We start from the raw sequence: 13,594 nt of genomic DNA on the forward strand, positions 1-13,594 counted from the left end.
TGGGTTTGAAGGGATCTTTAAAGACCACATTGCCCAACCCTCCTTGAATGGGCAGGGATATCTCTTACTAGATCAGGTTTCTCAGGATGGAAAGCAATAGATCTTGAAGCAGCCTGCAGAGCTCTGCCACACTTCTACAAATTGACCACAGCTTCCTGCAGGAATTTTTGAGCCTAATCTGCAGCTGACAAGGAGCCTGAAAGCCAGGCTCCATGCAGTCAGCCTCAGGTTTGAGGTGGCCCAACCTATCTGCCATGAAGCAGCAGGACTGGGGCTGCTCTGCAAGGGATGACAGCGAAAAGTCAGGGGACATCACATCACAGGACAGTGACCTCACCGACCAGGGCAGAGTACCCAAGCAGGGCGGCCTGATGACAGTAGCAGCTGTTGACAGTCACAGCGATCACCAGGTAAATGTCAGATGGCAGGTCAGGTCCAAGTGGAATCCATGAAACTCAGTGAGCAGAAGCTGCAGGATATAGGACTAGGCACATGCCTGCCAGCGACACAGCTCAGGAAAGGGCTGGAGGCCAAGGCTGGAACAGAAACGGAGCTACCCCTGCAGCTATGCTGGCAAGCATGCACCGGTGTATCTCTTCAGGCTCCAGGTTAACTCCAGGGCAACTGAGAGAGGAGAACACAGACTAAGCAAGCACAGGAATTGGCCCCAACCACCTTGTACCTTCTAAATGGAACTTAAAACTGAGGCCAAACATGTCTTGAGGGTGTTTATCTGACCACAGATAGCTTACACCGTCTCTTCTGGTCCTTCGGTCATTCATTGTCAAACTCATGATGAAAAAGTTGCACAAAGATTGAGGAAAACTTTTAAGGGTGGGAAAGGAGCAGAAATGCAGGAATGGGCTACAAAGAGTACAGATTCAGACTTGCCAGTTTTTCTGATTTAACAGAAATGTAGGAAATAGGACGTGTGAGACAATCCGCCCTCACTCTGTAATGAATAAAAATTACAGTATTCCAACTTCTTGACTAACAAGGACAAACTTTGTCTGTGGATTTTTGTTTTACTTCAAATAAAAGCCTTATAAGTATCCTGAGACCTGGGTTTTGGTCCTAAGACACAAAAAGAATGGTCTCTCTGTTGTGAAGTACTAATGTGGAAATGCCTGAAACTATCTTAAATAGAAATTGCAGAATTCACACTACAAATTATATTTCATACCACACTACAAATTGTATTTTATAGGTAACACTGGATTTCACTGGATCTATTTTCACACTTAAAATTCAATTGTGTGGATTATGTGCGTTATAACCAAACAGAACCATCGACTAATAAAGATGTGCTAAAAGAGAGGTAGATGAACAAAAAATATATTCCTTTCCCCACACCAGCTTGGAAAAAAAAATCACAATATTGTCACACGTGCACTCACTGCATTAGGAAAACATGAAGTTACCAATAAATTAGTCAAAATAAAATGTTTTTATTGCCTGGTCCAGATTAAAACCTTTTTTAAAAGTGTGCTGTCATTTAGAAGGAAACGTTAAATATAGGGAAAATCATTTAAGTATCTACAAACCAGAAATTCCCAAAGTAAAATTATGTCTTCAAGCGTTGCAGGTAACAAACAAACACAGATTTCAGCACTAACCTTTTTGCCTGAGGTAGTCTGATATCCCTCCCTGGTGTCATTCTAGTCTCACTTCCTCCTGCTCACACACCAGTATGCTTTTCTGACACCCAGTGTGACTACACAAAGCAATTGAACGACCACAGTGCAAGGTCAATCCTTTAAAAACCACACCATTCATATTATTAACACTGCTGGGTTTTTGAAACATGCAGTCGGTTGGACTGTGCAATTCTCTATGTATTTCAGCTGAGACAGCCTTTTTACTTAGAAATTATTGATGACCATTTTAAATACATCAAAATAAGGCTGTGTGTGTCTTATCTGGACAAATCCAAATTTCATAAATTGGATCAGCCATTCCATACAGTACTAAATAAATCATGCAGCAATTTTCCTAGTATGTTGCTGCCATTTAACTTTGCCTTTTTGCACAGCACACAAAAGAACTCCTGCAATGGCAGATCAGTCTACCACATGAAAATTTTAACCTTCTAATAACACAGTGGGACATGTTTTACTCCTTCTGTGTGTCAAGTGACATAAGGCAGCACAAGAAGCAAAACAAGGACATTCAGATATCCCTAGTTCTTCATCAGCCACAATGAACACTGGTCCCCTACACAAATGAGAGACACAATGTTGTAAAATATAACATAGGAATATAATTTTATTCTGTTAATCTGCGTATGTATTGGTACAGCTGTTCTGAGAAAGCTTCTGAAGAAAATTTTTCCATTACTCTCACTCTCCCAGCTGCTCCCATTGTGTCCTTTAAGAGAGGATCTCTCACAATTTTTTCCATGGCATCAGCGAATTGGGTGGGCAGAGGATCACACAAAAATCCCGTAACATTATGTGAGATTGATTCTAAAGGACCACCTGAATTAACTGCTATAACTGGACATCTCATATACATTGCCTCCAAGGGGACAATGCCAAAATGTTCATTGCTTGGAGTATAAAGCACACATACAGAGTTACTAAAAAGAGAGATTTTCTGTTCATCTGAGAATGATCTCAGAAAAGTCACATGGTCATTAACACCAAGTTTGGCTGCAAGTCGCCTCAGCTCTTCATAGTGCTCTACATTTTCCAGAACTCGCTTATCATAACCACCTGCCATAACCAGGTGAACTTCATCCCACTCATGAGAATCAAGTCTCCCTCGAAGTTCATGCAAAGCTTCCAGAGCCAAAGCTAGATTCTTTTTTCTCTCATACCTATTAACGGAAAGAAACAGGAACTTTTTCTTTTTCGGTACCAGATCAGCTATGTCTGCAGGAACAATTTCTTCAAAGCTACTGATGTTGAGTGATGGGTAGAGGACATCTGGGTTTATGTGAGATAGGGACTTGAATGTGTCTTTGAAGACGCTGGCAGTGAACTTGCTGTTCACAACGATACAGTCTGCCATGCCAGTCGTGTACTCCTCCAGCCAGTCGAGCGGCAATCTGTAGAGGCGCTTCAGGAAAGATTCTCTCTTGGTCAGAAGCTGATCAGGAAAGTGACAGTAAAACAAAACCTTCTTACGGGTTCTGGCCAGTCTAAGTACAGGAATGCAGGCAGATACCTAGTGTAACAGGAGAGATGGGACAAGAGGAGAGGTTAATTATTTGTGTCAGTGCCACCAGTGTGCAGATGTGATTTCAAACCCATGTTCTGAGAGCTATTGCTTTGCAAGCCAAGTGCCTTCTCCCTACCCCCCCCCCCCACACATCAAGTTGTACTCCCTCATCCAGGACCTCTTGTGGCCCTGCAGTTTCTCCCTGCTCCCCACCAAGCTCCAGGACTTCTCCAAAAACCTCCTTCTGCCACTACCAGGGATGCTGGGAGCAGAGTTCAAGTGGCAGTGGCATCCTCTCCCTCCAGCTGCCCCAGAATGTAAGAGGTAAATTGCAAAATGTGGAATATGTCAAGATTATCTAAAGTCAGGATGTTCTTCGATGTAAGATTTTTGTGTACTTTCAATCCTAATCAGCAAGAAAGAAGACCTAATCAGTGGAACTGGCAGCAGCTAGCATCCCTTATTCAACAACATCCTGGAACTAACAAGCCTTATGGAAGTACAAAATCAAGATGTTGATTTGTCTATGTATACATTGCTAACTTGGCAAAATACTCAAGGTCTATGTATCCTATAGCTAAAGTATGTTCATTATAACACTAAAAAACACACCTACAGCTCAGAAAGACCTCTGCTCAGGTGAAGACCATTTCCTTGAGCAAATGTAGAAGTTAACTGGGGTGATGTAATTGTCTGGAATCACAGAATCAATTAGGTCGGAAAAGAGACCACTGAGTCCAAATAATGACCCAACACCACTGTGCCAACCAGACCATGACATAAAGGGCCACATCCAGTCTTTCCTTAAATATATCCAGGGACAGTGACTCCATCACTTCCTTGGGCAGTCCATTTCAATGGACTAATGTCTAAAGTCTAATCATGCTCTCTGAAGAAATTCTTCCTAATGTCCAAGCTAAGTCTCCCCTGGTGCAGCTTAAGACTATGTTCTCTCATCCCATCATTAGCTGTCAGGGAGACCAATCCCCACCAGCTCGAACATCCTTTCAGGCAGTTATAGAGGGTAAAAAGGTCCCCCTGAGCCTCCTTTTCTCCCAGCTAAACATCCCGGCTGCCTCAGCCAGTCCTCATAAGACTTGTGTTCCAGATCCTCCCCCAGCTTCACTTCCCTTCTCTTGAAATTATTAATTAATCATAACACTATGAGGGACCACACCTGGAAAGTTACTAACTCTGAATTTCTGCGTACAAAAGATGGCACAGAAAGCCTGATGGGGTGTCCTTGATTTGTGGAACACCATGGAGCAGCCAGGCTTGCACAGCACCGAAATGAAGAACTGATGTCTCTCCCTTGAGTGTGTCATTGTTGGCTCATTGCACACCACATAAAGAATTCGATTTTGTGCGGATTTGATACTCAGGGGTTCTGGAGCATCTCTCTTATGAGAGGAACAGGGCCAGTTTAGTGTAGAAAACAGAAGGCTAGGAGGGGATCTTATTCATTCATATATATAACTCAAAGGTGTCAAGAGCATGGTGCCAGACTCTTTGTAGTGGCGCCCAGTGACAGGACGAGGTGTAGGGGCCATAAACTAAAACACGAGAATTTCTACATGCATATGAAGAACTTCTTTACACTGAGAGTGGCAGAGCGCAGGAAAAGGCTGCCCAGGGATGTCATGGAGTCTCCCTCTCTGGAGACATTCCAAACCCATCAGGACGCGTTCCTGCATCATCTGCTGTAGGTGACCCTGCTTTGGCAGGGTGTTTGGAGTAGACGATCACTAGAGGCCTCTTCGAACCCTAACAATCCTGTGAAGAGCAGCCCACCAGCAACCCGGCAGCGGTGCTCCCGTCCCTATGCCCGTGCCCACGTCCGTCCCCGCACCTGGTCGCACACGAAGGCGTCGAAGGTCTCTCCGCTGAGCAGCAGCACGTAGAGCGCCACGAAGGCCATGCGCAGGGCGGCGCACAGGGCGTGCCCGCGGCCGCACAGGCTGCGCGGGAGCCAGCCGCCCGCCCGCCGCACCGCCAGCCCGCGCGTCTCCGCGAAGCAGCGCCCGGGGTCGTAGTGCGCCGTCCAGATCTGCACCCGGCAGCCCCGCGCCCGCAGCGCCAGCGCCGCGTCCACCACCAGCCGCTCCGCGCCGCCCAGGCCCAGGTCCGGGTGCAGGAACAGCACGGACGGGCCCGCTTCTCCCGCCTCCTCCGCCTCCTCCATGGCCGCCGCCGCGGGGTCGCATGCGCAGCCCGGCAGCCGCGGTGGGACACGTCAGCCTTCCCTGCCTTCCTCCCGGGCCTTCGCGCCCGCCCCGCCCGCCGGGCGGCCCCGCTGCCGCCCGACGCGCCGTTCCCCGCCTGCCCGCGCCGGCCCGGCCCCTGCGCAGAGAGCGGGCGCGACCGAGGCGTCACGGGGGGCAGCGGCCCCGGAAAGCGGGCGCCGAGCGAGGGGTACCGGGATAAGCGGCTGGCGCTGCTCAGGCATTATCCGGGGGAGCCGCGCGGCCCCGGGATGCGCGGCGCGGGGGCGGAGCCTGATGCGGGCAGGGACGTGGCCGGAGCCGCTGTAGCGGAGCGTGTGTGAGACCGCGCGGAGCCCGAGCCAGCGCCGCCGCCATGGTGAGAGGCTGCCCGGGACGGGGGGCGGCTAAGGCGCCCCTTCCCCGCCGGCACTGCCCGCCGCCTCTCACCCCTTCCCGCTTCTTTCCTCTCTCCGCAGCCCGGGCCCAACCCCAGCGCCACCAGCGTCGGCTCCTCCGGGCGCTCCCCCAGCAAGGCTGTGGCTCCCCGCGCCGCGGGATCCACCGTCCGGCAGAGGTGGGTGCCCGCCGCGGCTCCCCGGTGCGGGCAGCGCCTGCCCCCGGGCTGCGCTCTGCCTGCCCGGCCGCCCGCCCGGGCTGGTGCCCTCTGCTGACGTGGCAGCACAGGCTGGTGCCGGTCCGGGCGAGGGCAGCGCTGCTGGGGAAGGGTCTGCAGCACAAGTGCTGTGAGGAGTGGCTGAGGGAGCCGGGGGTGTTTAGCCTGGAGAAATGAGGCTCAGAAGTGACCTTTTCATTCTCTGCAACCACGTGAAAGTTGGGTGTAGCCAAGTGAGAGGGTCTGTGTCCTCTTCCAGTCAACTAGTTACAGCACAGGAGTGCACAACTCTTAAGCTGTGCCAGGGGATGTTTAGCTTGGACATCAGGAGGAAGGGGAGATTAGACGCTGGAATGGGCTGTCCAGGGAGGTGGTTGTGTCCCTGTAGGTATTTAAGGAAAGACTGCTTATGGCACTTAGTGCCATGGTCTAGTTGACATAGTGGTGTTGGGTCAAAGGTTGGACTTGATGATCTTAGAGGTCTTTCCCAACCTAATTGATTCTGTGGAGTGTGTTGTTTCTGCAGAGTCTCCTGGGCTGTTTGGTCCTGGAAGCTGGTGGAGTACTAATGTGTTGTTTGGTCTTTGTTTCCTTCTGTCATCCCCTAAAGGAAAAATGCCAGCTGTGGGACACGGAGCGCAGGCCGTGCCACGTCCACAGGGACTGGTGGGATGTGGCGGTTCTACACTGAGGACTCTCCAGGGCTTAAAGTGTAAGTTGGGTTAATGCGTGGTGGCAGGCTTGAGGGCTGGAGACTTGCCCTGCTTACGTCGTCTTGCAGTCTTTGAATAATAATCTATCACTGTTCTGGTGTGCATGGGAGAACTTGCTGAGTTGATGGTTGGATTACATATTTAATCTGTAACCCTGGAGAAGTAGTTTTTGAAGTTACAGTGGTTTTAAAAAGGTAGGTACAAGTTGTATTTCGTAATAGCCAAAGCTTACCCTTAGTGGCCTTTGAAGGCTGTGAGGAATCACTTTGAAGTTGAGAAAGATAACTTGTCGGAATGAATTTAAGCATCTTGTATGCATGTTTTCATTCTATTTTAAGTAAAAATTTTGGGTTTTGTCTTATAATAGCTATGTTTTGATCCTGGGCACATCTTGAAAAAACTACATAACTGACACACTGTATGCTTACATCATTTTTTTTTTTATTAAAAAGCTGCAGATAAATTATTTTAGCTGAACTTCCCTAGCAAATAGCATGCCAATACCTTGTATAGCTCCATTTTCACAAGGTGAATATTCCAAGATTATGGTCAGATACCTAGTAGTGTCCTTTAAACTATAAAGAGAGGCTAAGTTTTTACTCCTTTGACCAGTTTGAGTAATTCAGATGACTTTCCAAACAAACTTTGCAGCCTAATACGTGGGTAACAAAGGTGGAAGGTATATTTGAGCTGATGAGTGCATGCTAAGTTATATCCTGCATGGAAATTTGTGGTTATTGTAGAATTGCAGTTCATGAGCTCTTGTTCTTGCAGGGTTGAAAAGTCTTGAGAAGCTCAGGGCTGACTCTGTTGCTTGCCTTTTTTTTCCATTAATATTTTCTTTTGGAGTTCTTCAAGAGGGCTGCTGCTAGCTGCACAAATAGAACATTTGGGGAAGGGCTGGTGGTAGGCTACTTAGTGATAGTTCTATGAGTAATCCTTCCTTTGAAATTGTCTTATGTGTTCGCATTTTCATAGGTACTTGAAACTTTAAAAAATAAAATGTATCCAGCAGACCACCAAAGCAGTGCTGTTCTGCCTTACTTACTCCATTCTGAGTCCAGAAAGGAGACAAGGCAAAGAAAAGACAATGAGCAGCAATAGTGTTCTAGGGCAAATCTATGTAGATAGGCAGGGTAACTGTTTTCTCTGTTGTTTGGTCTACTTAAAGTTCAATTTAAAAAATTAATTACACCAAACAGAGAAAAAAATCCAGAAGGATTTTTTGTAATAGACTTGTGATACAAGCTTTAACAGTTTTGCCAAGTTTCCTTGTGAATCCTTTGATTTCACTTTTGGTGCTGAATGGCCACTCAATTGTTCTCATCTTCAGTGGAATCAGATCAGTAAACAGGTTTTCCCATCTATTTATGTTGTGACACAGTAGTTCCCGATTTTAAGGTTTTGGAGCACTGGGAGTGGTTTTTTTGGAAGCTACTTTGGGTAACTGTATAGTCAGGCTTTTAATGAAAGAATCCAATCTATAAAAGTGAGTTGGTTTTACGAATCACCCCACACTAGATGTAGTATTTTCTGAGCCATGGCTTGGTAGCAACTTTCTTGCTTATGGCTTTCTAGGTATTTCTCTTAATTTTTTTTTTTTTCCATAGCAACTAATTGTTGTTATCTCTGCCCTATTTAGTAGGCTTTAAAGTGAGAATGGACTATCAAGGGCTTGTGATTGCCTCAGTGAAGTGCTTCAGCTGAAGTTCTTTCTAGAAATGGTTGTGATCACTACTGTGTAAAACAATGGGAAAGCTTAGCCTGGTAGTGGTGGTGGGTGGGCTTTTTTTGGTGGTTTATTTCATATTGTTTAAAATGCAAGCTCTACTATGTAAAAACACATAAAACTACCTGAGAACAGGTTAATTCTTACTAGCTACAATGAGAAGAATTTCACTCTAGATAAAAGGTTTATATATTTTATATTGTGCAGAATTAGATTGATGTTTTGGGCATTCTGTATCTGTATTCAACATCCAAAATAATAAATATGTTGAACAGGCATGTTGGTTCCCCTCAGGAAAGGTCCTTTATTTGCATTGCAAGATGCTTCAAGATGTGTATGCCTTTAAAAACAACTCCTAGCAAAAGGGAGTTGTTAGGGATTTGGCTGAGAGGGGATATGATATTTTTCTCTTTAAAGCTTGAAGATTACATGCTTTGGAAAGAAACCTAAACCCAAACTTTTTCATCTTTTTGGGTCACTTGGTATCTGTGGTTCCTGTATCTTGTCTTGGTCTTTCCTGCTTAAAGAGTTATAGGCAGCTTTCCAGTGGGTAGAAAGTCTAATTGAGCTTGTAAAATACGCAGCCTTATGAAAGACATTCTGAGAATGCACAGTACCAAATCTTTAGAGGTATGTCTGAATCCAATTAGTTATTTGTGGTGGGCTGAGAAGATGCAGGTGTGTGGAGGAGAATTGCAGGGTTTCAACAGGTTTTCTTTGGGACTGGAGGAAATGAGATATATGTGTCAGCATTGGAGAGCTGATGATTTTCTAGGATTTCAATGTCATCTGCGTGTCTAAAAAATACTGAACACACCATCAGTCCCTACTGTTTATTTCCATGTAGTTCTGTTCTGATTAGTGGTGCTGCTTTTTTCCTGTGTGCCTTTGGCAGAGCAGCTTACCTATTCCTACTACTCAAATGAATTAAATAGTAATTCAGATAGAATGTAAGGACTAAAAATTATGATTTCTACTATGTAGGATATAAACTTACATGTACACATATATAAAATAAATAAAAGTATAAAAAAAATTTATTTATATTTATAAAATGCTGATGTTTGAGAATTACATTCTATTGCTCAGTGAAATATACCCCTTGAAGGGCTTTGTGTAGTCACCATTTATGTGGGCTTTGTTTATTTTGTTATTGGTTTATTTGCTAAATGGTTTATGTCTGTGTTCAGGATTCTTCATACCCAAATAATTCTAAGTAAGATAGATAATAATTGAGTTTTAAAACTCAATGTAACATTACAGTTGTGATAATTTCAAGTATGTGGATCGTGAGCTCATAGGAAAATATGACAGTAAACTCTTTGAATCCTTTTTCAGTTTCCTTTTTTTAACTTTGTATTCAAGTAGGATTTACATGCTTATAAACAGTACGTAATAGAGAGTAACACAGGCTGGATAACAGATTTCCCAATAGTATGTTGAAAATCAGAAATGAGATTGGATGAAGTGAGTGGTATGAAGGAGTGTTGATTGTGTGTATTCATGTAATTGTCGCATCTCAGAACAGCATGAAACAGCTGATTGAAGCTATCAGCGTGCACCCTAAGATTAACCTGTTTTTTAAAAACGTTACTATGCCGTTTCTAAACAATATATAAAAGTAAGAAGGAAAAAAATAATTTATTCATTTTAGGTAAAGGTTTAATGATGTGGCTTTGCCACTTTATGTATGTTTTTCAAGAAAGCAGAAGTCCCTGTCTCTCACCCACTGCTGCCATTGTTTTCAAATGAAATAAAGCCCCTAAAATAAAACAGCTGATGAGTAACTTTTGCCAAAATTTTAGTAGCCGCTAGAGGACTCTGTTGGTTTTTTTTTGTTGGACTACATCTTTGCTCAGGTGGCTATCTGAGTCGTAAACACAGAGGATACTTTTCCAGAGACTGTGGAAACAGTGATGCATAGCAGTGAACCATTAATGGCTTTTTTGACAAGTGGGTATTTTGTTATTCTGTTGTGTTTTTTAATGTAACATTTAGGGTGTATAAAACTGTCTTTAAAAACAGTGGCAGCAGCAGTTTTTGATAGAGATGGCTATCTCATTTCTATGTGCCTTAAGATATTTCTGTGGGAAGGGAAGAAGAGTTTTCTTGTACAATTTCATATGAACTGATGAGCTCACTTGGCTGATAATGTCTGGCCTTTGGGCAAGACAGACTTCTTTTTTATGTTAATGCATTTTCTCTTTATTTTTAGTGGACCTGTTCCAGTTTTGGTCATGAGTCTTCTTTTTATTGCTTCTGTGTTTATGCTGCACATCTGGGGTAAATACACTCGTTCCTAGACTCAGCTGCCAGCTTAAAGCATACATCTTGGACCAAAACTATGGTGGATCCTGGTTGTTCTTGGAGAGAGACTGGGGAAGCTTCCTATCACCTGTTGAAGTCCTGTCAACTTTGGCTGTAATACCGAATTAATTTCTCAGTTTGCTACTTGGGCAGCTTTAAAGCCTGTCATGGGTCATTTTGTATTTGTATCTGTACACTTAGAATACAGGTGTTGCAATAAAAGTTGCATATGGAAAGAGAAACAGTCTTAACTGTATTTTTTCCTTTTCCAGTATACCACAGCTAACACATTTTACTAGTGATTTGCATAAACGTTTCTGAGTAAATGCTCTTTGATAGTTCAAACCAGATTCTTCCAAACTATACGTTGCTATATAATTTAGAAGATCTTTTTTGGTCGATGAAAGAGGCAAAATCATGTTCACAAACATGAGAAGGTAACCAATGTCCATGTTGAAATAAAACTGAGGTACCAGTGTTGAGATGGTCATGTTCTTTTAACTTCAGAAAAATAGCTGGATTTATTTTATTTCCTGAATGCAAATTAAACTTTACTCAGTGCTCGTTATACATAAAAGTTATATAAGTGTGTTTGTTTTTTCAAGCTGCACTTGAGGAACAACATGAACTGGTACCTAACTGATTTTTAAAAGAATAATTGCATGGCTATGAAAGACATTCTTCACCCTTGGACACGTGGTGTGGATTTTGATGCTGTCCTGTGCAGGGCCAGGAGTTCAGTGATCCCTGCGGCTCCCTTCCAACTTAGGATATTCTGTGATTAGATGGCTGCAGGTCTACACTCTTTCAAGAATTAAATGGAATGGGAGGACTGGAAAAGCAATGACTGCATTTCAAATAACAGGACATGCAAATAGGCTGAGATACAGCTACATGTTGCTTCAGATGTTCACTCCAGTTTACTTCTGGATGTTCAATATTTTCCTTTTGAGCAGTCACAAAGCTCTTCCTTCTCTTTTTAAAGATATCTACATATTTGTGCATTAGCGTTTCTCACTGCTAATACGGTCTTGAAATTGGATAGAATTTTTTAGCCTGCTGTTCGTGTTGAGTCCTGGCTGAATATCAGCTTGTCGTAGGAAAACAATATTCTTAGTTATGCAGCCTTGACAGAAGTTCTAACTGCATGTTGTAGAAGCAGCCTCTCTTACCACCTTCCTTAAAGCAGTTCTTGAATTAGCATTACTTCTGAAAAGACCAACCTGTTCAGAACAAAACCAAGAATAAGGAATGTGGTCTCAGGGCTATAGGAGGTAATTGTTTTGAGCTATGCTAATGCCATAGTACCTAATGTAAGTGTGGCAGGAAGATAGAAGACTTGGACCAGAAACTTGTAAGATCATCCACGAATGGCAGGGAGAAGGAATTCTGCTGACCTGAGATATTCTAGAATATGTGGTTTTATTGCAAGGGTCATGGGTAAAAAGGGCCTTGCCTTCAGCCACCAGCCTCGGCTGAAGGAAAGTCCCAGAGAGAGCGAGAGGAAGAACAGGGGGGTATGAGTTAAGAGAGAATGGAGCGAGGGAGCAAGGAAAAAGAGAGAGCAGGGATATGAGATAAGAGAGCGAAAGAGCAGAGGTAAGAGCGAGGCGGGATCAGAGCAGAAGAGGTAAGAGAGCAAGGAATAGAGCAGAGCGAAGAGAGCGAGGTCCTTCTTAAAATGCATTATATCTCCTTTTGTGATGAATATTCTAATTTACAGTGACCAACCAATACAAGACACAAAATCCTATAGAATCTATATATAGCCCATAAGAACTACTACATTACCATACTATGTTATATTTTAAACTCTAAAAACTACTCTTTAGACTTTTCTGTTTTGCTACATTGACCTTTGGTTCCTTAGCTAGCAGAAGGGTATCATTCCATCAAAAGGGATTCTTCTTCAGCTAGCTAGGCTGTTGTTTTCATGTTATATAGTAGCGAAGACTCGGTATCCTACAACTCAAAGTAAGCTTCCATTTCTATTTTGATTATAGGTTTCATATTTTCAGAATCTTTTGCTAAACAATTATATTTATAAGGTTTCCCTGATTCATCTTCCCCAACAAAAACTGAAAGTTATCTTAGAAAATGTAATTGTAGGAAGGTATTTTCAGAGGTTTGGAAGTTGAGGAAGAGGGAATTTTGGAGACTAAAAGGCAGTGGTGTAGCAGAACGCTAAATTGGTGGAAACTGATAAAAATAAATCACGTATCAAAGGGGAAAGGATCCATAAATCATTTACCTCTATGCATATGGAAAGGAAGTTAAAACACAAGGGAGACTAAAGTAAGTAGGTGGAGTAGCTCACCACTTCAAAAGGTGGAGATAAGGATCTTTCACTTAAGTGCTTTGCTGAGCAAGAAAAATTCTGTACAGTCAGTGATTGCATTTTAAGGCAAGACAACATAAAGAGAAGACCAAATGCAGGTCAGTTGTTCTGCTGACTATGTGAACAGACTGTGCTGAGCTATCTTGTGGTACTCAAAAGAAGAGGAATGGAATGCTCTATGTATTTCCATAGAAGAGATGCTAAAGTACTAGAACCTTTTATCCTTGACTTAAAGTATTTGCAGCCTCAGACTCCATTATCCCTCAGCTGAAGAAGGGGTTTTATAAGAAGATTGTTCTTTTGCTACATGAGTTCATCTGTCTCTTAAGGTTTTCTTCTCCCCTCCAGCAATAAATCTGAGTATGTGAGCAGGTTCAGTCTAATTTAACAGTGACTTAGAAGCTGAAAGACAGTGTTCTTGAGGGTTGGTTGGAATAGGTAACTTGATAGAAGAGGGAGATGGTCAGAGCTCCTGCTGTGCAGAAGCCTTGCACTTGTTACCCAGGAAGAAAAGAGGGAGAGAGACTT

At 43.6% G+C, this 13,594-nt stretch overlaps 2 protein-coding genes across 2 annotated transcripts; one reads left to right on the top strand and one right to left on the bottom strand.

The window, feature by feature from the left end:
- Positions 1–1,351: 1,351 nt before the first annotated feature.
- ALG2 (ALG2 alpha-1,3/1,6-mannosyltransferase) lies at positions 1,352–5,361 on the bottom strand. Its single transcript, XM_066184677.1, has 2 exons — positions 5,012–5,361; positions 1,352–3,168 (listed from the first exon to the last, which is right to left on the bottom strand). Exons 1-2 carry the CDS (start codon positions 5,342–5,344, stop codon positions 2,266–2,268), a joined length of 1,236 nt encoding a protein of 411 aa, XP_066040774.1. The 5' UTR covers positions 5,345–5,361; the 3' UTR covers positions 1,352–2,265.
- A 198-nt stretch (positions 5,362–5,559) lies between these two features.
- SEC61B (SEC61 translocon subunit beta) lies at positions 5,560–10,970 on the top strand. Its single transcript, XM_066184686.1, has 4 exons — positions 5,560–5,742; positions 5,843–5,940; positions 6,590–6,691; positions 10,637–10,970. The coding sequence occupies exons 1-4, from the start codon at positions 5,740–5,742 to the stop codon at positions 10,722–10,724; spliced, it is 291 nt and encodes a 96-aa protein (XP_066040783.1). The 5' UTR covers positions 5,560–5,739; the 3' UTR covers positions 10,725–10,970.
- The last annotated feature ends 2,624 nt before the right edge of the window (positions 10,971–13,594 follow it).

This window comes from Chamaea fasciata, unplaced genomic scaffold (genome assembly GCF_029207755.1).
Source record: "Chamaea fasciata isolate MVZ Bird 193981 ecotype frontalis unplaced genomic scaffold, bChaFas1.0.hap1 SCAF_1, whole genome shotgun sequence".
Lineage (NCBI taxonomy): Eukaryota > Metazoa > Chordata > Aves > Passeriformes > Sylviidae > Chamaea > Chamaea fasciata.